The sequence below is a fragment of the Ahaetulla prasina genome, chromosome 1, assembly GCF_028640845.1.
Source record: "Ahaetulla prasina isolate Xishuangbanna chromosome 1, ASM2864084v1, whole genome shotgun sequence".
Lineage (NCBI taxonomy): Eukaryota > Metazoa > Chordata > Lepidosauria > Squamata > Colubridae > Ahaetulla > Ahaetulla prasina.
Window position 1 is genome coordinate 196,537,673 of NC_080539.1, and position 26,212 is coordinate 196,563,884.

A 26,212-nucleotide genomic window follows, 5' to 3' on the forward strand; every position below is an offset into this window, starting at 1 on the left:
GCAGGATACAAATGTATGCTGTATTTCTACCTAAGAAGATAGCCAGAGTCTTCAAATCATTTCAGTGATGTCATGCCAACCAATGAAACTTGTTAATTCCAATTCCAGAGTACTCAAATAACTTCTTTTAAAAAGATCCCTCTATCTTGCTTCTCCTTGGGTTACCATAACCAGAGTGCCAAATGGACGTGTCCTGTAGATGGCAACAAAGAGACCCAGAAAACTCTGATCTTTTGCTGCCATTTAGTGATTGTATGGATTTTTGCAGTTCCCTCCTCTCTTGAAGTTTACAAAATGTGAAGATTTTTCTCTTTGTTTCCCCAAACAGTTGGCTGGTTCTTTGCCTACGAAAAAGATTTTAAATACTTTGTTCGAATAAACCCCCAATTAGACTCCCAATGAGTCTATGTACCATAAGGCTACTAAAGTAGCTTTGCGCTCTTCAGTGGATTAATGGGTTAGAGAATTAAATGAGAAAATGAAATAGCTCAGATCAAAGAAATTAAAAATTGTGACTTAATAAGACCATTTAAATGGCACCCCAGTCTTAAAGACATGTGCATGATGATCAGATAAAAGCCACTGCAGTGATTCTTTATGGCAAAGGGCACCAATGAATCCTATTAAAGGTGCCATAGTTAGGTCTGATTATATGTTTACAAATTAGTAACGAGGTGGAACATGGAGGCCAAAGCATAGGGACCGATCCAAAAAGCAAGAAAAAACACCCACCTCCTTTGGTGCCTTTTCCCTTTCCCCACTTATTTCAGAACAGCAGCTATTTGAGATTTTCTTCAATACAGGGCAAACAGCTGCTGCCTCTGCACTGGCATAAATCAGGAGCAGCAGTTACTGAATGTAGTAAAGGAAGAAAACAAGGCTTTCTTCGTAGGAGGAACAACTACTTCTCTATAATTTGTGAGCTTAGCAATCAATAACAATTAGGGACAGGCTTGTAGCTGGTTTAACACTACTCCCTGAAGTCCTCTTGCCCCCTCCGCTCCCCTTTAACCCCTACCACTCCAAGCCCAACCAGGAGAAATCGCTCCTGATTTGTGAGGCCGGGGCTTTGCCTTGCAAGGGTCCTTCTCTGTCATTACCTGCAGATGGATCAGAAGGACTTCAGCTCCCCCAGTTAGCAGAACACTTATTGCACACACAAGTGCTCAATTAAAGTCGCCCTTTCAGACAATTACTGAGTATTACAGCTGCTCAGAAGCAGAAAGCGGCATTCCCCTTTACCGCAAAAGAGACTGGATTTTTAGTAGTTTTGCCCTTTTCCTCTATGCCGTGAGCTTTTCTTTTTTTCTTTTCTTTTTTAAAAACATATTTTCAAAATTGCCTCAGTCGTGGCCCCTTTTAAGGTTCTCTTCAAGACTCAAAGAGTTAATTTGTAACACTTTGGGTAGGGTCCTTCAACTGCACATAGGAGCTATCTCTCCCCACTCCCAATAAATTAAATGCATCCCCTTTGACACATTTTAATCATTCCAGAAGGCTGCTATCTAGTTATGAGGTAGACTCACATCTTGGGCTGAATATGTGGAAGAGCCCAAAGGCAGCAGTGTTTAGAGCTGATAAATTTCAGAAGCTTGCATTGGCTATGTTTTCGGTGATTACCGAGTTGACAGACAACACCCTGAAGTAACTATTACACTGAAAATTATAATGTATCATCATTTAAATTTTAAATGAATGAGGAGAATTGAGCACAACAATAGGCTGTCAGCAAAGCTGATGATTCAGATTATTTGTAAAGGCAGTACAAAATATTGACACCTCGCTGCCCACCACCGTATTCTCCTCCTCCGCGGCTTCGCTTGCAAAATACAAAAGCTCTAATTCCCTCTGGAATGAATTGGCAAGGAGGGGCATACGTTGCAATAACAATATGTGACAGCTATGCAATGAAGGATGAAGTGACCTGTACAGTGGGGAAGAAGGATCATGGCAACAGGAGAGAGATGAGATGTGAAAATGAGCAAAAAAAAAAAAAAAGACTGAATGATATCCTCGTGAATAAAAACTTGTGATATTGCTGTACTTCTAAAGCTTAAGGCACAGTTTTGTAGGTGAACTGGACTCTGTGTAAAGCTTGGTCTCCATGGCTATAGGGCAGGGAGATGCTGCACCTCTAACCCTAACATAGTTACACAAGTACAAGGTGTTTTAGGAAAATTAAAGTACAACCACTTTTTGGAAGATTGTCAAAAGAGATGAAATGCTTTATTTGATTAAAGGGCATTTTAAAAAAGTTTTCAAGATAATTTGTAAATTCTAAAGTAAACACACTTAAGAATTTTTCTTATGGAAGCAGCCGTTCTTATGGATGCAACAACTATTACGTTGTTATTGCTATGTAATTTCCTATTTATTATGTCCAACCTTTTTTTTTTTAGATAATTGGAAGTGAGAATCACAATTTTTAAAAAGTGATCTGGGAGAATTTATAGCATTAAAGACATATTAGGCTTACTTCTGGTCTGCAGTAGAAAGCGTTATTAGCTAAAATTGAGATATAAAAGAGAAGAAACAGCCTTGGTGAAGATTTATCAGCATGGCGTCTTGAAAGGGAGTGACATTTACTTTAATACTATTTACAGATTATTAGGATCACTCTTCTTTTCAGATTATTTTGAGGAGAGCTTAGACATCCTTTTTAAAAAGTCATCTAGGAGAACTGGGGCATAAATTTTTCTCGGAATTAATATGACACCAGGGCTCTTTACTTTCCTATAAATAAATGGATTGGACTGATGATTCCAATTTGTGCATCAGTGGTGAGTTTGCAGATTATAGGAAATTATTCAAGATGAGAAGCAGAAAATCAGAAGGAAAATAGCAATAAGATTCAATGTAGGAGATACAATGAAGCCATATACCACAAAATACCCAATCTTATCATCATCAGCTAGCTAATGCAATTCTACTTGCTTATGAGTACCCTAAAATGATTTTGGGTACATAGTGCAAAAAAACTCATAAAAATATTTGAACAGTGTCATAAGCAGAGGGAAATGGGTGGGGAGTGGGGAAGGCCATCTTGTAACTGGGAATTAAAATCATCAGAATTGTAAAACTATGAAAAATTGCAGTGAAATTTCATTGCAAATAATTACATTTGTGATATTCCCAAATAATGAACATGTTTGTTGCCCAAGAACATGTAACTAACCACAACTGATCTATGGAATATGAAGTGACTCAAAATGGTCAAGAACATGAAATATACATCTCTTCTCTATACATGATGTATTGCTGAGTGATGTATTGCTTTTCTAACTTCACAAAGTACATATGTATTTATTTATTAACTACCTGTTTTCAAAGGACTCAAAGTGATTTGCCTGAAGCTACCCATCCAATATTGCATTTCACTACAGGTGCCAAGTATATTCATGCATTTTTAATACCTCCTAATTCTAGATGAACAGAATTTTGTATTTGGACATCTTGTGCTATACAATAATTCCCCTCAATCATCTATTCGTAGAAATACAGCAGAAATATATTTGGAGGTATTGCTGCTGCTAATATATAAAAATAAAACCCGTTTAAAGTCCATAATGGTGAGCCATATGTGAATTTTCCACAATACATTATTTTCTATTCTTGATATATTTATCTTGGCTTGGTGTTTTTCTGGAATACCACTGGAATTCGATCTAGGTACATTCCCTTCCCAAATCTTGCTGTAAGCAAGTGAGCAAATCTACCTCATTGTGCTCGTGGAAGGGTGGGGTAGGGGGTTCCTGGGGATGAGCAAAGAATATTGGGAGTGTATGCCAAGGATATATATTCCCATAAGGGTCATCCAAGGTTTGAAGCGTCCTGGCTAAAGCAAACAAGTACCTATATTGGGCAGCACTGATATAGGAAGATACTGGAGATTGTAATGGAATGGCAGGGTAGAGATCACTTTGGTGACAATGGCAACGACATCAATTAAACAGTGTGGGAGAAGGCAATGGTAAATTACTCTTGTATTTTTACAAGAAAGTGGATAGAAAATATAAAATTATTGCGGCATAATGCTAGGTTACGAGTCCCTCAGAATAGATGGCACTCAACATGCTACTGAGGAAATGCTGAGGATCTTTTGGAGTACTAATGATGTTTATGATGTAGCTAGGTTAAAGGTTCTCCAACATCTAGTTGCTGATGTTGTCATACAGTACAGTAAAATCATATCTGAAGCTGCAAAGACAGAATTACAGTAGGAACATGGAACATAAGAAGCATGAAACTCAACACGGTGAAAGATGAAGTGAAACGATTACAAATGACATCTTAGGGATCATCAAATTGAGATGGACTAAGATCGAACACTTTCATCAGAATACTGTTTATTACTCAGGACATGAGGTTGCCTTTATAGTAAAGAAGGGTAAAGCAAAAAGAGTATTTGGCTATAATGTAATCAATTGCCAAATAATATTAATTAAACTTTGTTGACAAGCCTTTACTATGACGATCATTCAAGTTATGCTCCAACTTCTGAGGAGGTTGATGAGTTTTATGATCATCTTTGATTTGAAACCATCAGAATAAGCAAGCAAGTTGTGCTGTTTTAGGGACAAGAATAAAGGTAAAATGTAAATGAGGATTTTACTCTGCTAGTCGTTGCTGATTACAGGGGTGGTGGTGCTCATCTTTGTTTCAAGGCAATTGAGCCAGCGCTATCCAAAGACGTTTCTGCATTCATGTGGCCAGCATGACATCGTGGAGCGCTGTTACCTTCCCAACAAAGTGGTACCTATTTAACTACTCGCATTTGCATGCTTTCGAACTGCTAGGTTGACAGGAGCTGGGGAAAGATGGGAGCTCATCCCATTGCGCAGTGCTAAGGTCTCAAACCTGGACTGCTGGTTTTCCAGCAGACAAGCCCAGCATCTTAACCAATGAGCCACCACCCCACCCCAGGGTCAGGAATGCCAAAGTTGGGAACATTAAAGAGAAAAATGTAGCTAGACAATATGTCTTAGGAAACTGAAATGAAGCAGGAGATTCAATTATCAATTCCAATCACTCCAATGATTTCTTCATAGCTAAATACTGTCTTCAAACAACCAAAATGATACTTCTGTACATGGATACTACCAGATGAAGTATAAAGAAATAAAACTGACTATATTATTGCTAATATAAAAAATAGAGGACCTCAATTATAGGTATCAAAGTCATGGCCAGGTGCTGACTGTGGAACAGATCACAAACTGCTCATGTACAAGTTCCAAGTTCAGGTAAAGAAAAAGAAGAATGCAATCAATTTCTACTACATGATCTTAAACCTACACCATTTTCAAGGAGAACATCACAAATCGCTTTGAAGTACTGAATCTCATGTATAAAAAAGGAGAGGAATTATGCAGTGAACTTGCATGAAGTTGTTAAGGATAAATGTGAAAAGAGACTGACAAAAATAAATAAAGAGAAGAAAGCAAACTGATATCAAAACAAATTGTGGAAATTGCCAAGAAGAAAAAAGATGTCAAAGCCAAGGAAGACAAAAATCTCAGAAAGGAAGTTAACCAAGAGTTTTGGAGAGCTATAAGAAGCAACAAGGAGCAGTACTACAACAATAATTGTAAATACATTGAAGATGGAAAGAGAAAACACGGGGAGAAAACAAGGAAAGTCTTTGAAAAGAACTCTGAACTCAAAAGTGGGTTGCAATCTTGAATTGGTGGCAAAGGATACCAATGAACACATAGCAACTGATTCAAAAGAGAACAAAGGAAGGAGTATACTGAAATCCTGTAAGTAAAGATATCAACATCCAAGAGATCTTAGAAGATATTCCCTATTTACAAGAACCTCTAATATTAAAAACTGAAGTGAGATCAGCACTCTGGTCATTTACTCAATTGGAAGCTACAAGGACCTGTGGAACAATCACAAAAATAGGGCATGTCACAGAAGAAGAATCAATAAGGATTTTGTGTGCCACAAAATCTGGAGAATGACACAGTGGGCAACAGACTGGAAGAATCAATCTTCTATCTAATATCGAAAAGGAGACTTAACAGAATGTATACTGTAAAGTATTGTATAATATTCTTAATTTTACATGCTAGGAAAGTAATTACGGTCATACTACGCAAATTAGAGCCCTACATGTAAAAAGAGATGCCAGATATTCAAGATGGCTTTAGAAAAAGTCAGGGAACATGGGACGTTATTGCTGATTCCACTGGATAATTGTGAAAAACAAGGAATACCAACAGCTTCATTGATTATAAAAAGGCCTTTGAATGTGTTGATCACATCAAGCTGTGGAATGTTCTAAGAAAAACAGGAATTCCAAAACATTTCATTGTTCTCACAAGAATCTTACCATGTTTCCCCGAAAAAAAGATCCTGCCTTATATTTTTTTGAACCCTGAAATAAACGCTTGGCCTTATTGCCATGCGCTCAAAAGCCCGATGGGCATATTATCAGGGGATGTCTTATTTTGGGGCAAACAGGGTAGCTGTACATCCTCTCCTTTTCCACCACTTTGTAATCATCAGAAAATGCAGAGCAGTGCCCCCTGCAACCTTTTGAGCACCAGGGACCAGTTCTGTAGAGAGAGGTTTTTCCACGGACTGGAAGAGGTATGGTTTTGCATGCTGCCTGCATTCTGCAGATGGGGTTTTGCTTGTTTCCATGGCCCTGTTGTTAGCATGCCGCAGACCGGTGCTGATCCACATATTGGGGGTTGGGAGATCTCTGGTTCAGAGGACATTTTTTATATGAATCATTTTTTTAACCAATTCAATTGCACTCAACTTAACTGGGATCTCTGAATCTAATGTCATCCCCAATCATAGATTCCACCTTTATTGACAGCAATAAACGCATAAAGTATTAACAATTATTATAGCTACGAATAACATTTACTTTTTCTCTTTTAAAACTGAGGCATAGTGTACAGTGAGAAAATTGCCTTAATATTAGACAAAGAAGCCCATGAAAGATTCCCTCACCTTAAAAATGTGGGATTCAGCAAGTATATTGCACACATTTCCAACTCAGTGTCAATCTTACTCCTCATTGTACGTGTCCTTCTCTTCTTCCACTTCATGCATTAAGATTTTCCATTACTGTCTTAACAAATCTTTCACAGAATGTAGCATGTAGTAAATGCCAGGGGACTCGTTTGGTTGCTTCTTGCTGACCTCATGTTTATGAGATCACCTGGTCAACTAAAGTATTTATTTGGATATAGATGGAGGATCTAGGCCTGACATCTTTGTTTAATCATATTAATCACTCAAGTTTGAAAATTGCTTTATATTATGCTTCTCTGATAAATGGGAAAGAGAGCTGGTTTATAATTCACACTGACAAAGACTTTCCCTTTGGGGAATAGGAGTATCAGCCTTCTAGCGTTCATGGTTATCATTTATTTACCGCATCATAGAGTTACTCAAAGGCAATTTGAGCAAACCCATTGTTTGGCTGTGCTGTAGATAAGTACAGAATCAAAGAGAGAAAAACTACATTTGCAATGGCAGATCGTTCATTCATCCTTCATATAACCAAGCCTTGAAATTCTAATTGTCAATTTTTCTAATAATAAACATGACAGTACAGAGAAATGATTTCTTCACTGAAAAACCAAGAAATGTATGCTCCCTGGTTTGGTCTGAAAAAGCAGAGTGCCAAAATATGTACATAACAACTAGAAATGTACACACTGTACAATGGAAAGAACTCTACAACAAATATGCATTATTTCTCTTTTGGTGCTATAGTTACTCTTCCACAACTCAATATACTCACAACATCTGTGGTGAAGTGCATGTTGAGTATAGTCTAGGAATGAACACTTCATTGTAATGGTTTTTCCAGGCAGCCATATTATTGCACAATAAATAAAATGACATAAAATATGCAGCTGCCTTGAAATCCAAATATTTTCCCCAAGCTAGCACTTTCATTCCAGGGATATTGCATTTTTGTAGCTCTCACAAATGGCAATGTTTTCATTCTTTGCACAGTCCCCAGAACACTCATGATTAGGAAATGCAATACCGGTCAAAGAATAAATTCTAAGCCCTATAATTTGTTTTATGTCAGTTACTTATCTTAACATATTCTGCATTTTCTGACCTCGCACATATTAATTAAGAAACCTATGCATTTTGGAAAGGTAATCAAAAGGTTCAAGGAATAAAACACTCTAAATTGTTTGTCTGCAAAATGGAAGTAGCATAGCTTTTCTGCACTTTCACTTTGTAAGTGACTGGCCTATAAACAAGATTGTAGCAGGTTCTCTTTGGTATAACTCTATTTAATTAATCTTCAAGCCATTAACCATTGATTTAAAATGCCACTTATAAAATCTTCATTTTGCACATTATCAGTTGTTTTGCAAATAGCTATCCATGAACAGAGGCATAATGATCTCCCTTTTCCCATTCTTGCAGCTTACTAACCTCATAGTCAATTTTGGCTTTTTAATTACTCACACTCATATTAGCATTTAAAATTAAATGGCAGATTAAAAAATAATAATGTGCATGGACATAAAAAGTTAAAATTCCTATTACAGAGCTGCCTGATGGAGGAAATAAAATCTATTTTTGTTTAAAGGGCATCATGGAATTTTATCTAAAATTGAAATATAAAAAGAGAAATGAACATTTTAAAATAAATATCAGTGAATTGTTTTAAAACTATTTTTCAATAGGTGGAGGGTTGGTCCTTGCCAGCAACAACTTTTCAAAATTTTAAGTGAATTTTTGTGTGTATCACAATAATAGCTATTTTACTTTTTAAGGATCAGAAGGTTACTACAAGCAGTTTTCTTAGATCAGGATTCTAATCTAGCAAACCAGTGTGTGTGTGTGTGTGTGTGTGTGTGTGTGTGTGTGTGTGTGTGTGTGTGTGTTTAAAAAAACTGGGGCTATGGTAAAAAGTGGTCTGAATCCAAACAATAAAAATTATGCTAGAAAGACATTAGCCTATGATACTGTAACTAGTTATCCCCATCCCGATGTTATGATAGTAAGAGACACCACATTTAGAGCAATGTGTGTGAAACAGAATTATTTTGAAATAGATGGTCGTCCTTACATAAGAGATATGAATGGAATAAGTGGATGCTATATGGGGGGTGGGGTTTGCACACACAGAGAATACGGAACAAGCAAGAGAACGTTGTACTCAATGCTTTATGTTTTGAGGCTCAGACACAGCTGCTGCTCACATCCCATTTTTTTCTTTTAGCTTGAGAAGTCTCACTTTCTATACAGATAGTTCTTGTGTAATGACGGTTCATGTTATAACTGTTCAAAATTATGACATTTACAAAACTGGCATTTTATAGCCTGTGAGCAACCCCACTACCATAAACGGCTGTGCCAATCCTCCTTGGTCAAATGATCACATGACAAATGGGTCAGTTTCATGACCGGTCACAGTGTTCTGCGATCAAATTACCACAATTCAAAGTATTTTTTGCTTGTTTTTGGCAAAAGACACCCATTCAAATGAATGGGTTTGCTTTGCGATCACTGGGTTTACCATGATACAGGCCAGAAAATTACTTAGGTCATGTGGGTGCCTTGACTTACGACAACTATGACTTCCAACTGTAATTCCAGAGTTTAATTACAGTCATAATTCAAGGACTATCTTTAAAAGAGATGCTGTTTCACTTCTCCACACTTAATGTAGCAACTAGTTCATGAATAGGCAATCCTCTCCAATCAGACATTTTACAAAAAATTAATATGTCTGAAAAAGGAACTGTATAACACGATTGATTTAAGTACCATGAAAGAACCTCAAGCCAAAGAATGCAGATGCCTGCCTGGTCTTGCTTATTGTGAAGGCAGGTTTGTTAAGGCAAGTTTATACAAATATATATATGCATACACAAACAATGTAAATTAAAAAGACTTACATAGTTGCTCATATTGTAACCACAACTCTGGGCCGCTCACAAAATAGAAAAATAGGAATCCCCAATCAGAATAAAAACTGAATAAAATCTAAATAAGAATCCATGGCATTTTCAAATAAAAACTCAATAAAATCTCCGTAAGAATCCATGGCATTTTCAAAACATTTGCACTTTAAACACTTGGAAAAATTTAACAAACAGTAATAAAACTCCAAATACCAACATTATAATAAAGGTAAATTCATGGTTTAAAATACTTTATCAAGAGCATCATAGGATGAATATACTTTTATTATTATCCAAATTTTTCCAATGAAGGAGTACCATGAATTTAAGCCACAATCAGTCATCTTTGTCAGCTTTTGTAATTAATTATATAAGTGATACAGTATATGGCCTAATTCACAAAAGCTTATACCTACAATATGAGCAATATTATTCATAATATCTACAAGAGAGCTAAAATGTTTAAAATGTTACAATTATTGAAATACAGTTGGCTATAAAGAAATGTTGAAGTTGCTTCTCCAAAAACAAATCTCAATTCAATACAGTTTTTTGCTTTCAAAAACTGAGATAAACAACTATGTTGTCTCCCCCCCAAAAAAAACACCAGTTCCACACATCTCAGTAGTGACTTCTTCCTCACTCTTCAGTTACCTCCAGCTATCTGTCTTGTTTGCACTTTCGGAGAGTTCCTCAAAAGTGTCTTGTTTAAACATAGGAAGCCACATCAAAGACAGTTTTTGTAATCTCCAGTGCCAGATTTCAGAATCTCATTGTTATGGTTCCCTGACTGTGACTAGGGATGCATGCTCTCTTTCAGTCATATAATAATAATGCTATCATCCTAGAAATTTGACATTAAGGATTAAAAATGGCTCCTTTCTCCCTGCTTATTATTCAAAAGACCCTGAAAAGTAATCTGTTTTATGAAGCTATGTTTTGCAATCTGCATAAATATGCCATCATTCTCTGATCTTCCTCTGGTTTAATTGAAAGCACACAATATCATAGAATATGGAAAATGCAAACTATAAGCTTACATAGTAAAACAGTGTACAAGCAACCATTTTTTTTCCTAGCAATTGGGCATAAAATGATGTCATTCCCCTTTCCCAAAAACCCTGAACACAAAAGTCTTTTAGGGTACAGGACTTCAGAGCACAGAAAGAAAACTACTTAATTTGCACTGAAATTTAATTTGAGGCAGGTCAATTAAGTCTGTTTGTGAAAGAAGAGCCTTTTGATAATAATTTCAATTTCATAATGACTTTGAGTAATGAATCTACTAATGATGCAAATTTATTTTGTTTCCTTCTAAGCAAATCTAAATTATTGATCATTTAAGATCATCCAGCCCCTTTGAGTAAAATTATACATTGTAAACAAGGGGACCCCCTCTTCATTAAAAAAACAAAGCAAATGACTTCAGAATGAGAGAATATGAATATGCTGACATGGAACTTCAATGGCTATACAGCATTAAGCCTGTGCTGAAAAACTACAAAAACTGTGATCATAGCAGCATGGGACCAAATTTGCATCAGAAAACCTTCTGAAGCACTTGGGGGCATGGTGCCATATTGCTAAACCTGCATTTGAACGGTTTCCTCTCTATTGTGGGTATGCATGTGTTTGGGAGGTGGAGACCAAAGTGACATTGACTATTAACAAATCATCAAAACAACAGGATATTAGAAGACACTGGGGGAAAAAGAAGATTGATTGTGAATGCTGTACCTGGCTGAGACAGTAATAAAATCCTGCAACTTTGCACAGGTAAAAGGGCAAGGTAAGAAATCTCTCTCTCAGAAAATAGATGCCACGGGCTGCAAAAAAGCTCAGCAGAAGCTCCCCAACTTAATCATAATGCTAGTAAAAGGTATACATTTCAAGGATAACAACACCTTTTCTTCATTTGTGAGGATGCCGAGGAGATACAGAAGACACATTCCAAGGTGCGTGGAAAGCTTGCTATGTATGTGAAGCATTCTGCTCATAAAAAAGATGTATAGAATGCTTCTTTGACTCTTCACAAACACATCCACTGATTTATTTCCAAACTGTTCCAAGGTCTTCACTGTGCTCACATAATATCACTTGCAGTTGTAAAACTGCAGGAGTACATCATTGAAAGCATTGACAAAAATACTCAAATCAGATTCTTTGAAATATAATATAGTTACCATGTCAATTTCATATAATATGGTTGTTGCGTTTAAAAATATTTAAACATGCTTTAAAATTTTCCCCCCATGGTATGAGTATTACCTCTCAACAGGAGCATGCTGGTGGGATGGCTTGTTTATCCTTGCATATAATCCTTCTAAGTGGTCCCTGTCCAGAGGTGCTGTAGGGTTATTGCACCCACCATAAGCTTCAGAAACAAGTGGAGAAGAAAGCTGGTAGGAGTTGATAACTGGATATACTTCTCGGAAGTGATTCACTCGTGCATAATTTGGGTCTGTCTCATCATCGTCAAGATCAGGTGGGGCTCCCATAGGAACTGTGGAATACTCAACAAGTCCCCTGATTTGCTTCTGACGGAGTTCCTGATGCTTTGCACTAATCCTGGGAGACAAAACAACTAACATCAGTACATACTGCTGATACAAATAGGAAGCCTATTCAACTGAAGTTTGATTACATCAATTTAATGGCAAGCCAAATGGAAGTGATAATAATTTGACTTTTAAAATCACATTATCAGAATATACGTGTATTCCTCGTTTAGTGATCACAATTGGTCCTGGCAACATGGTTGTTAAATAAAGCAGTTGCCAAGTGAAACCACAACTGTGCTTACAATAATCTTTCTGCTTTCCTTTGCTTTACAGACCTACAAAGGTCACAAATGTGAGGATTGGTCTCAAAGTTATTATTTTTTTATCACTGTCATAATTGCAAATGTTTGCTAAACAAGGCGGTTGGTAAATAAGGGCTCTCTGTAGTAGCAGATGTCAAGCAGGCAAAGTAAACACAGATTCACCGTAATTGTCAACAATAAACTTCTAGTCCCTTTTCAAGTTTTTTCAGAGACAAGGCTGAAATGCCTACAGTATATAGACATTCATCACTGCACAAACATAAATTACATTTGAGAATTAAAGGTAAATCTAATGAAGCCCCTTTTAAAATATAGATATCTCCTAAAATATATTTTTCTTGTTTGCCTCTGAACTAGCCAATATTATCAATGCCACATTTATCATATTTTCCTCCCAATTTAATGAATCACCTATATTAAGGTTATTTGTGAGAAGTCTAGCAATGTGACACACAAATGTAAATAGCAATTAGTGGAGTAAAAAGTCAAAGACCCAAAGCCATTCAATAACATTTTTGACATTTTGTCCTAACTCGTAACTTGGGGATATAATATCTTGTTACGTGGAGATCAGAGAGAGAATATACAGTGAAGAAATGAACAGAAGCCAGTAGAGATGAATTGTGTAGACATAAGTGAATTAAATACTATTACTGACAGTATTCCATTATGATAAATCTTTAAGAAGTATTACAAATGCTGCTACTAATCAGTGCTATTGTGTAATCTGTTGGGAATAGGAGAGGTAGGAAGACACCCAGGTATAATTTCAAAGATAGTCAAATTCAGATGAATCATCATTTGCTTTATGATTGAAAACTTTAAACAAGGCACTGTTAATAATAAGAAACTGAAATGTTCAGCTGCCTCACTATGTAATTAAAGCAGCAGAAAAGATCAGAGCAGCAAGATGAGCCCGGTGTATCGAGAGCAAAGAATGAAAAGCAAAAAAAAAAAAAAAAAGGATTAAAGCACAGGAAAGCCTCCAATTAAAAAGTCAGGATTTATTCACCATTATTAAATTCTGTAGCTCACAAAAATATTCCTGGAAACAAACACCTATAAAAATGAGTAAAAGAATGACAAATGTTAAACCATTTCTTTTGTACCAGGAAAAAATTAAGAACCGTGGAGCAGGATGTGGATGAAAAACAAGAACAAAAAGGGATTTGGTAGAGGACAGGGGAAATGCCAAGATCACAAAAGATGTTCAAGCAAACGAGCTGTCATGAGGAGGAATTAGGGTCAGATAATCAAGTTTACAGAAATGCTTGCATACTGTTTATGAAGGGGTATTTTATTAAAAGCAGCCTGAAATCAGAAGTCTTCTTCAGACCTTGCAAGCTTTAGTGTATTTAAAAATGAAAGTATAAACTTGTAAGTGAATACACATTTACAATTGCAACCTATATATCATTGTATGGCACTCATAGTGTGAGTACAGGAAGCCTTTAGTGACTCCAGCATTCTATTGGGTAGATAATGACATGGTGAAAAACTGGCAATCAATTACAGTTGTGAAAATGGCCACATTACCTTTTGAAAACAAGACATACACAAAATTAAATCTTTCTCATAGGGCAGAAGTCCTAGGAAAGGGAAGGCAGGTTATGAGCTTGGAATAGGCACTAACATGTTCCTGTCTTGATGTTAGTGAAATCTGTAGAAGTCAGGGGGAGTTAAGTTAGGAGAGCACAGAGCCTCTGGGAAAAAATCATTGGCATCTAAAGTAGTTGTTTGGATTACATGTGAATTCTTAATGTATCTTCAATAGAATAATTTTATAACATGCTGTTAGCCCCAAAGAAACAAGAATAACGCATGGAGTGTACTTCTGGGTGGTTCTTTATTATTGTTTGCCTGTAGACAGAAATCTTGCCAGACTAAAGCAACTATTTGTATAACTATTAGATTTACTTTGTGAATTGCTGGGAAGTGGGTGGCGGTTTCCCACCTTTGCCCTCTTCCTGCCCACCAAGGATTCCAACCTCTACTGTCTCTTTGCTCTCTGGGAATGAGCCCCTCCCTGTGGTGACTCCAGACTACATTCTACCACACATATATTGTAAACACTGATATGCTCTACACTGGGTCACATATAGTCATCTCTGATCTATAGGTAAGTCTAGCTTTGTCAATCATAGGGGTGGACAGTGCCTTCTCCCTACCCAAATGTTGGTAATCCATGTGTTAGAAAGCCACACAAGCCTCCTTCTCCAGAAACTAAATTTAATCGACTGTGAGACATAAGGAGAAGAGTTGTAGCCAAAAGAATGGTCAAACAAGAGATGTCCGAGTCCAGAGCAGGAAATGTAATTTGAGCATCTCAGATTTTTTTTTATTATTTACATTTATATCCCGCCCTTCTCCGAAGACTCAGGGCAGCTTACAGTGTATAAGGCAATAGTCTCATTCTATTTGTATATTATATACAAAGTCAACTTATTGCCCCCCCAACAATCTGGGTCCTCATTTTACCTACCTTATAAAGGGTGGAAGGCTGAGTCAACCTTGGGCCGGGCTTGAACCTGCAGTAATTGCAGGCTGCTGTGTTTTAATAACAGGCTTCCACAGCCTGAGCTACCACGGCCCCTTGACCCTCCTTATTTCTCTTGAATGTAAAAGTAAGGGGGAAGAGGGGAATTTAGACTTGCAAGATTCTGCTACTTATAGTAAAAGTAGTGTTCATGACTTTAACCTTCAGGCAAGTTTCTGCAATACAAGTAACTAAGAGTGTGACTCTGTGCCACATAAAATTCCTGTCCAAAAACAGGACAAACCAGGAATAAACTCTTCAAAATGGGCAAATCAGAAAGTTGCCTGGACCAGGAGTCAACCAGAACCCAGCACAAAGAATCAATCATGAATCAATACTCAAAAAATGACCAATCTGAAGCTGGCATGGACAAAGGATCAATTAGGATCAACCACATTTCCTGACAAAACATCAAAACAGAATAACAGAGTTGGAAGGGACTTTGTCATCTAGTCCAACCCCCCACCCAAGCAGGAGACCTTACACCATTTCTGACAGATGGCAGTCCAGTCTCTTTTTGAAAACCTCCAGTGATGTGACCCACAACTTCTGAAGGCAAGCTGTTCTATGGGTTGATTGTTCTCACTATCAGAAAAATTCTCCTTATTTCTAGGTTGAATCTCCCCATCCATTATTCCTTGTCTGGCCTTCAGGTCCTTTGGAAATTAGGTTGCCGCCTCCTCTCTGTGACAGCCCCTCAAATATTTGTACACTGCTATCATGTCTCTGCTGGTCCTTCTCTTCACTAGACTAGCCCTGCCCAGTTCCTGTAACCATTCTGCATATGTTTTAGCCTCTAATCCCCTAATCATCTTTGTTGTTCTTCTCTGCACTCTTTCTAGAGTCTCAAAATCTTTTTATAGTGTGGTGACCAAAACTGGATGTAGTAATCTAGGTGTGATCTTACTAAGGCATTATAGAGTGGTATTAGTACTTCACATAATCTTGATTGAATCCATCTGTTGATGCAATTTAGGATTGTGCTGGCTGCTGTGGCACACTGTTGGCTCATATTTAACTGGTTTTCCATTAGGGCTCCAAGGTCCCTCTCACAATTGCTGCCATTAAACCTGGCTTCTCCCAATCTATATGTGTACTTTTGTTTTTTCTTGCCTAAGTATAAGACTTTATTATCAGAAAATCTGTTTTCTAAACCATGGCCACTAAACCTGAAGCCCAATCCTGAAGGCACCCATGGTGAAAGCCTATATCAGTTATAAAAGAGAAGAATGGTCTCTTATAGTCAATCTTTAATTATAAACAAGCAACATGTTTATTATTGTCATTGAGACACAAGAACAGATTCCAAGATAGAAAAGGAGATATTCCTCAAATGGAAGGAATCCCTGGAAAGTAGCAGGAATTGAAAGCAAACAGCAACAGACTCAAGTAAAGGGTTTGATGTTACAACAGATAACTATAAAGAAGAAGCATTTCCTTTCATTTCTATACTGCAACAATCTCAACTCATAATTAGGGAACTGTTGAGAAAAAGGCTTAATTCTCTAAAGAACCCTTAAAGAAAGATGAAAGAAAGATCACACAGCAAAGAGAAAAGACAAATTCCTGCTAGCTTGTTCAATGTTCAGCTGGAACAAGCATATGGATAAATATGTGAAAAGTTAAAACCTAGAATTTGTCAGCAGCAAGAACAAAATTCTTGCTGCTTGTTGGAGCATTCTTGTACTCTATCAACTGAAATGGATTTCCATGGACAAATCAATGCCCCAATAAAAAAAGGGAGGGGGACAATTGAAGAGAGTGTTGAAAACTAACTGGACTGCTTACATTCTCATTCCTTCTCTCTCACCCACATAAAGTATATAAAGATAAGTATCTCATATACTATTCCATGGGAGAGTTGTGTTTATAAAGATGAAAGCTCTTAATTTGGCTTTACAAACTGTATTAGTCTATTAACCCTTGTTTCAGAATAGTTTAATTTTTCTCATACTAGAGTTTTGCAAAGAAGTGGTTGTAAGGATATATGGTTGGCCGAGGTCCAAGAAGAGTGCTTTGTTTGGTTTCTATAAACACTAGTACAACCAGCGGTATTATTACATTTTAGCAAGTGGAAAGTTCTCCATTAATTTTATCCTACTGTGAAAATAATGAATAGGTAGAAATGAATACAAAAATCTGGACAGTAATATTGTAGGTGGCCAACACAGTTCTGCAAGGAAAGCCTTGAGGAGGCTTCTTAATAACACTATGATTAGTTTCATTTTCTTCTAAAACTTCAGAAATACTTAAACTTGGAGCTAAGGAGAACCCCATCAGGAAATTATTTAATTCATCTCACTTATAATTTCCCTTCAAGTTTGATAGTTTTGCTGTCAGTTCTGGTACGTGGTATAGAACAAAAGTAAGAACTAGGACACCACAATTTTCTCTTATATTTAGAGTAGGGGAAATGTAAAGTCTTTATTTTTTCCCTCTTATATAAATGCAACCTACAATTGGTTCCTCAACACTTATGTTGTACTTGGTTATCCAGTACCAGGTAATGTGAATTACTCCATAATTAACTCTTAAACAGGGCTATTATAATTGCATTTGTTTTTCTTGTTTTTCACCTCTCTCTGGAAAAAATCTATGTTCATCAATGGTCTGTTTTTTATTTAATTCACACTTTCATTTGTAGTTAACAATATCTGAACTATCTTATGTCTGTTTTACTGTATTATTTGCTGGTTTAAGGATCACTTTCCTAATTTTATTTTACAAAACATTGTTGATCTTTATCAACATAGTAGCTTGGTAGCCTTCAAAACAAGGTGGCCTAGGAGTCCAGGTTAATTCTTTTAAAATGATGTCGTTGTAGGGTAATGTGGACACTTATTTATTTATATATTTGCAATCTCGTGGCTAAGAATATACCAAGAAATTACAGGTAAATCCTCACTTAACAAACACAACTGGGACAGGCAACTATTGTTAACCATGCCAGGCTTTTCTATATTAAATGAATATTCATTTAATAAACCACCCATGGTCATTAAGTGAGACATGTCAATAGATTTTGCTCAATTGAAGAAAGTGGGATGCTATGACAGTTGTAAGTGCGAGGACCAGTTGTAAAATTATTTTTTCAGTGTTGTCATAACCTGAAACAGTTATTAAACAGTACAGTTGTTATCTGAGGACTTCCTGTATTTGAATTGGAAGTCAAAAGCAGCAAATAAATGCATCATAAAGGAAGGAAAATGTTGCTTCTTTCTAACACACACGTTAGAGCTGTGAAATTCTTTTGAAATTGTTGCATCCCTCTCTTCAAATTATTAAAACTCTGACAAATTTTTCCAAGAATGCCTGCATTTATTTATTTACTTACTTACTTACTTACAGGGCGAATTGCTTCATAAACTGCTCCTTGATGAAGGAACTGCATGGGAATTAAAAGTGTCTGTTCATGTATATGCATGTGGAAACAGCTGGAAACAACTTACGAAGTATCTGGGTGAGTGTAGAAAAAGATACAGCTGCTTTAATAATTTGAAAGAAGCTGCTTTTTATGCTCGGTCACAGCAACTGGATGGGAAGTAATGAATCGTTCATGCATTGTTTCCCTGTTCAATGCATTTCCCAGCTTCTTACCACTTTTGATCCTCTTAGAGCACAATGAGCATAAAAGCTTAGAATAAGAGGTAAAATATTTGAATCTGGCTGCTGCATACAGCATTGGGACATGTTACTCTAATTACAAAAGCCTGCTATTTCAAGTATAACTAGCAAGGTTTTGAACAGCAAAAGTAGTGATTAGATTTGGTGAGATTTGCCAAATGAAAAGCAGAGAGCTCTATCAATATATAACATGTCATTCATCACCATTGTTAAAGGGGAAAAAATAGAGAAAGTGTAAGATATGGACCATAGCAGTCATCATTCAGCGTGACTATATGCAAGTGCCTGATTGCAAATCTTCTCTACAGTGGAAAAAACTCTGAGATGTCACACAACAGCTTTTGATTTTTCTGGTATCTGGTGGCTGTTACCCAGGGGAATGCAGCTGCTTCCAGTTTAAGAATTCTGTATCTTGACAAGATTATGTAGCAACCCAAAGCTACATCAGCATGCAACTAAAGAGTTCCATATATGAAGGAACGAGAAGGAAAAATAGTTGACTTTTGAGGAAGATGCCCAGTATGTGTAATACATTACGACCGCTTTAATACAAACAGCAAAGCAGGCATGAGGGTACTACTATTTGTATCTATTACAGAGTTTGGGTTCATTCAAGTTTCCCACACCCTTTATAAATGAATGTTTGAAATATTGGTCAACTGTTCCTTATATGTTTCTGTAAGAAATACTAATTTAATCCACTTTATCTTTACAGGTTGTCCTCATCTTATGAACACAATTGACTCATAAGTAGAGTTATCACATGACTGGATTCAATTTTACAACCATTTTTACAAAAAAAAAGGCATCATGTCAGCTAGTTGTCAAATGCCCGAAATGTGTTCATGTGACTGCAGGGGTAGAGCAGCAGTCACAATTTCAAAGATGGGTTGTAAGTAACTTTCTTTTGAGTTCACTGTAATAGTAAGCAACTAGTCATATCTCAAGGACTACCTGTAACATAAAATAAAGTGTTATTTTGAGTAAATAATCATCATAGTCATTTATCAAACCTATATGCTTTCTGATTCACAACACTCTGGGTGGCTCACAATAATTAAACAAAAAAATTACAATACAATCAATGAAAAATAAAAGAAAGATAAAAGATGGCACGTGCAACAGACCAGATGGGATAAGCAAAGAGTCGCATTATCCCTTGCCAAAGTGAATATTCTTTTATTAAATGTTCATAGGCCACAAGTGCAGGAAAGTTTTGAAGTTGAAACATTTCAAATTCAAAACACCTTGTTTTAAGCAAGAAGGGTCAGAAGGGCCTTGATATTCTGGAAATATTCTGAACTGAAAATCACCCTATTATGAGTTTGGAGCAAGTGTTTCAAGCTTGGAATACTTCAAGCTCAGAAAAAGCACCCAGTATATTTTTTAAACAATAACCAAAATTCATGAGTAATAGATGTGTTCTGTTCTGAGAGGATTCTAATAGATGTATTTTATCTTTGTCTCTACCTGTCAGCCAGTGGTGGGTTTCAACTGGTGTTACAACCAATTTGCTTCACACACACACTTTGCCAAACATGCACTCCGCGCAAGCACATTGCATTTCAGAACAGCTGAGGTGCAGCAATCTGTTCTGCAGCGCCTATCAGCTGGGCTAAAAACAAATGAATATAGGTAGGTATAGCTCAGAGGTAGGAGGGAGGACCCAGCTGACAGAGTGAACCGGCTCGTTCTCAGCTCACCATCGCTGCTACAGGCTCACCCAAACCGGGACAAACCAGTAGAAATACACCATTGCTGTCAGCCCAACTGTGTGCACCATGCCCACCCCCCCAAATGTAAAAATACTTGGCTAGTAACAGAATCTTGCAAATGTGACTGTGCTGTACTCCCTACTGCTCCTTCTTATATTCTTCTATTAAAAATACGTACTGTAGAGGGAGGTATCTGTCTGAGTTGCTTCCTCCTCCCCACAGACTATTTTGGCTTTGAGTCACACTATTCTCCTTTTTGCTCTCACACTCTATCTGGCTTATCTCTATGAAGACTATCTTCTTTATTCTCTACAATACCTTTATCCTCTTGATAAATTTATTGATGAAATATACGACATATTATTATAGGCATACATAAGTATAACATGTGATTAGAAACTGGAAAAGTCAACAGATGGATAGTTAAACTGATAAATCTAAACCCAAACTGTAATTGAACCTGCCGCTTCAATGCAGATTTATAAGCAAGCCAACATATGAGCGGATTTTACTAACTTTTAATATGGGTATCTGAATTACTACCGCAATAGAATAGTAGTACCTAAAGATCAGTTATGGAGGGGAGGTTTCAGATGATGGCTGGACAGAGGACCAACCCCAAATATGGAACCAATCTCAATATTTAGCTATTGGTCTGAGTATATTTGTATGTGTTTATACTTTGTGCTAAAAATTGTGATTTGAGATGTATGTATGTATGTATGGGTTAGGAAATTGTTATTTGCCTAACCAGTTGGCCAGGCAATATATAAACTAACTATGTATGTTTGCAGTAAGAAAGGTATTATATTGCTTTAAGGCTGTGCTGCATCATGCAAGCATCCTCATTGGCTGAGCTCTGTAGCCAATGTATAAAGGAAAACTAAATTATGGCTTGTGGGGAATCTACAGGGATGCTACAGCATTGTTACCTGATGATATGCTGCAACTGTATATTTGAGCTTTATGATCGTTGCTTGATCATGGCTAGTTACTGATTCCTCAATATTTACTGGCTGTTGTGTATTGAACTGTGTTTTGCCGAACTGAAAGAAGACCTTATTTGTTGTACAAGTCTACGTTTGGTAAGAAGACTTGATATTTGTAACATCCCTTACTGGCTTTATACGTGTATGACCTGGATTGTTTTTGGACTATGACTTTGCCTTTTCCTTAAAAGTAAAGGAATATCAAACCCCAGTTTGTCTGTGTAGTGACTGTTATTGTCTACAACCAGTCTCAGTCGTTTTCATGCGTAGGGTACTCTGCTCAACAGTCCATAACCTTGGTTGTGAACCCAGATTACCCTTAACAGTATGTTTGTATGTAATCCAGAACAATTTATTTTATCTCCAACTCACTCACAGATAAGGTTGTTATGAAAGTGTTTAAAGGTAACTGGAAGACAAATGTATAAGCAGAGGGATTGGTTAAAGAATTGAAAAGGAAACAGATAAGCTCACACACAGACACCTAGAAAGAGAACTATCAAGACTCTGACATTGACTGGATAAACCCTGGCAAGAAGTAAAACTATGCTGGGACCTAGAGGGTACACTGGTGCCTTCATTCATAATCATAAGGAGATCATAATCAAAATATAATCCCCCCCTCATAATAACATGACTCTTAATTGTAAGAAATATCACCATATACTGCACATACGTTTATGCTAATGTCAGTCCTCGATGGACGAACCCTCTCTGGTTTCAGTTTGAATCTGCCTTCTCCATATCATACATACAGAATCCTTACACACATCTGTTATCCCTGATGCATGAGCTTTGCAGTTTACATCTTTTTTGGGGAGACTCACCAAGCAATTCAGGAATAACTACCAACATCACTTAATATCTTAGCTAGCTATTTTCACAATGTGAAGAAACAAAACATTCAATTTTCACAATTTATGAAAGACATTTACTAAAATTCATTGGCAGATACTAATGGAAATCTGGAGGAGGAAATATATGCTGCAAATGGCTGAGAAGTCAGATAGGGCAAAATAGAGCGAGATTATGCTTCCCTCAGCAAATTGGTGGAATTATGCTCTTCCAAAAATAATCAGGACAGCAACATTTAAACTATTATCAAAGGATTAAAGAGCAAAGTAAATTATCAAAGCATTTTAAATTTTAATTTAAAACTTGCAAGTATTTTATTTTATATGCTGCCCAATTCCTAAATAATTCTGGGTGCTTACTAGAGAGATAGGAAGATAGCTATACAACCAGCTGGAACAGCAAAAATACCAAAACAAAACAAAATGGGACTCACAACCAACCTATTGTGATGTCCCTGAAAACAACCAGGTCTTCAGTGATTTCCTGAATGATGTAAGGGTGGGAGACACTGAAATCTCTGAGAAGGGATCATTCCAGAAGGCAGGAATTGTGAAAGTGTTGGCATGCTTTCTAAGCTCTGCAAGCCGATGTCCATTATGCCTTGATGGGATCTGTAGCAGCGCACCTAATCTGCTGGGTCAAATGGGTCACATTCTGCTACCTGACCCCATCTGACTAGGAAAAAATATTTTCATTCCCATCTAAAGTGCATAGTAAAGATGGTCTGTAGTAAATTAACTCTATGTGCTTGGAGAAATTTTGAAAAAAAAAGAGAAGTTTAAAATACAATTGTCTATATACAGTATAATAGCACAAACAGTTTATTATGAATTAATTTCACAGCATAGCTTCCTTCCCTTCTTCCAAAGCTTTTTTTTTTTGGGGTGGGGGGTTGGAAAAGGATACCAACAAATTGAGTGATTTAGAGCTCTTGAATCTTACCGGATGCCCTATTGTTTTCCAGTCTCTAATTACTATAAATCATCATTTATTTTGAAAAAATGTCCAGTGTAACAAGTAAGAGATGAAAAGTCAAACCTTTGCAATGAAATACATCAGCTCAAAAGTGGTTTAAGTACAAGAAAAAATGCCTTAGATTTGAATATTTGACTAAGCAGTATTTGAAGTTGTGGTAGTTTTGCAAATGATGGAATGTATATATTTAGCTGGAATTGGGAAAGTGGATCAGTGGAGGCATTTTGGCATGTATGGCAGCAGCATTATAACAGAGTGAATGAGAATTATTGCAAATCAATTCTATGCGTATAATCTATCCTTTTGCTAACTGTTACTATTCTCGTTTTGGAAACCGGACACCTGACATATTATATAGTCAGCATAAAATAAAACTACGACCTTGACTTGACAGCCCCATCTAGCATCCCACACCCAAACTGCACATATCATAACTATCCTATGATCTAATAAGTATCTAAAAGTAATTAACTGGATTAAAAAATGCCAGTGCCTCAATCAAATATGTATTCTTATCAGAGTTCTGAGACAGGAGTAAATTGGGACGTTTAAAAACCTGGGACCTCATCCAAGCTGTGATCTGATCAGGGTTCAATGGTTATAATAAATTGGAACTATTAAAACTGGGATCTGATCCAACGTTTTATTTTGTCTAAACCACAGTACCAAGTGCTGCTAAGTCAGGAATATTCAGGGAACGGAAGGAATTAACTCTTACCAGATCTGAAGCAAAATATGCAGGGGTGCAAGATAGAGAACATTATTCCGAAGGTATTATTATGAATTAAATAATGAAAATATTTCAATCTTGTAATAATGTATGATTATTTGTAGTGATTCAGCCATGTGGTAGTTCTAACTTAACTCAGCCATAAATACCTGCAACTTTCTTTTTTTAGATTTTTTTATAAATCTTGTCTTTATTACAATATAAGTAATTCAAGGCAGTGAACATACCTAATGCTCCTTCCTCCATCTATTTTCCACATAACTACAACTCTGTGTGAGTTGTAAGACAATGTGACCAGCCCAAAGTCACCCAGTGGCTTTCATGCCTAAGGCAGGACTAGAACTCACAATCTCCTGGTTTCTAATCAACCACTAAACCAAACTTGCTCTCCTGTGGATTATGGCCTTGTCTCAATCCAGAGAATAAAGGCACAGGTCTCCATGAGGTATGTTGCTTCAGTTTTTAAATGATATAATATTCTTTGAAAATTAAACAAACAAGATTTTGTTTTTTGCTGTATCTTTCATGCGTTGTTTTTTTTTTAATTGTAGAAGTCCAGAGTAGTACAGGGAAGTACAAGCTACAATAATAAAAAAAAGCACAAAAGAGCAGCATGAAATACAATAAGAGCAATGAAGACACCAAATAGAGTTGCCAGTTAAAATTTACAAATATAAGAGGAAAACAACAGAGAAGAAAATAAGAGAAAACAAAAGTATCAATAAAATCAAAATAAAATCAGGATAAAAAGACATCATTGTGACATCATTCCAAGTTTATGATACCTTGAGTCTGTTTATGACAATAGCTGATGTTAAAAACTTGGCAACTCTGTCCACAATAGCAGCCTTAAACCAGCTCTCCCTCACTGAAACCGTGATCTCTACTGGGAGTGGTACAGGCAGACTAGGGCCTAAGTTCTTCATAAACAGGACAGTGAAAAAATACCTATACTAAGGTGTTGAGATTTAATCTGATGGCAAGGACAAGTATATCTCATTAAATGGGGTTTTATTAAACTTCCCATCCAGTACTGTCCAGGATAAAACATTAAATCTGACCAAAAAGAAAGATCTAAAATGGGCTGAGCAAACCAGATTGAACAGATAGTTTGCAGGTCTAAAAGGTTTTCGATGTCTCATGCTATAATTCAAAGGATGATTTGCACTAATATTAATTTTCATATCACATTTTTGTGGAGGGGAGGAATACAATAAAGCATTGTAAACATTAGCAGATTAAAATTAGATTTCAGAGTTACTCCACGTTTTTTCAAAATGGAACTGAATTTAGCTTATGCCAAGCATCCACAGCTGCAATATTAAAGTTCATTTTCTCAAATATCAAACAGATACATATTGATTTAAAGTGTATTAGCATGCAGCAATGCTCAGGGCTGAAAAGACAATGCAGGATATCTCTTGAGCTTTGCAAGGCTTTGTGGAATTCAAGGAAACCACAAACTTGAAATAATTTATTAGACCTTCAAGACTAACATTCATTTCTTCCGATATACAGCTACAGAAAACAAGGACTAGCTTCATATTTTGCTTCTTTATTTTCTGTACATAAGCCTACTTTCTGTAAGACAATAGCATGTCCATTAATACGGTAAGCTCTTTCCAATTCATAAAAGAGCCAGTTTGGTCTAGTGGTTAAGACACCAGGCAAGAAGCCAGGAGAGTTCTAGTCCAACTTTAGGCATGAAAGCCAGCTGAGTAATGTGGGCCAGTCACTCTCTCCCAGCCAAACCCATCTCACAGGATTGTTGTTGTGGGGGAAAATAGAAGGAAGGAATATTTTGTGTGTTCACCACCTTATTTACAAAAAAATAATTAAAGCGGGATAAAGATCCTGAGAAGGAAGGATTGCAACATATGTTTTCCTCTAGGAGGTCATATGAAATCTTTCATTTAGCAAATAGAAGTGCTTCAAAGCAAATCTGCAGGTTCTGAGGCCTCTGACTCTGAAATCAAGCACAACGTTTGTAAAATAGTGTCCAACATTTAAAGAATTCTAATTTTAAGAAAGGCATCCTAATTTATTTCTTTTAAAATCATTA

General features: G+C 36.6%; 1 protein-coding gene across 3 annotated transcripts in view; it reads right to left on the reverse strand.

The window, feature by feature from the left end:
* Nucleotides 1-26,212, reverse strand: part of PARD3B (par-3 family cell polarity regulator beta) — a 603,755-nt gene that overhangs the window by 130,790 nt on the left and 446,753 nt on the right. For all 3 annotated transcript variants that reach the window (XM_058186680.1, XM_058186671.1, XM_058186683.1), the window contains one exon: nt 12,171-12,470. In XM_058186680.1, the coding sequence (XP_058042663.1) occupies nt 12,171-12,470 (300 nt within the window). The remainder of the gene's footprint in view (nt 1-12,170; nt 12,471-26,212) is intronic.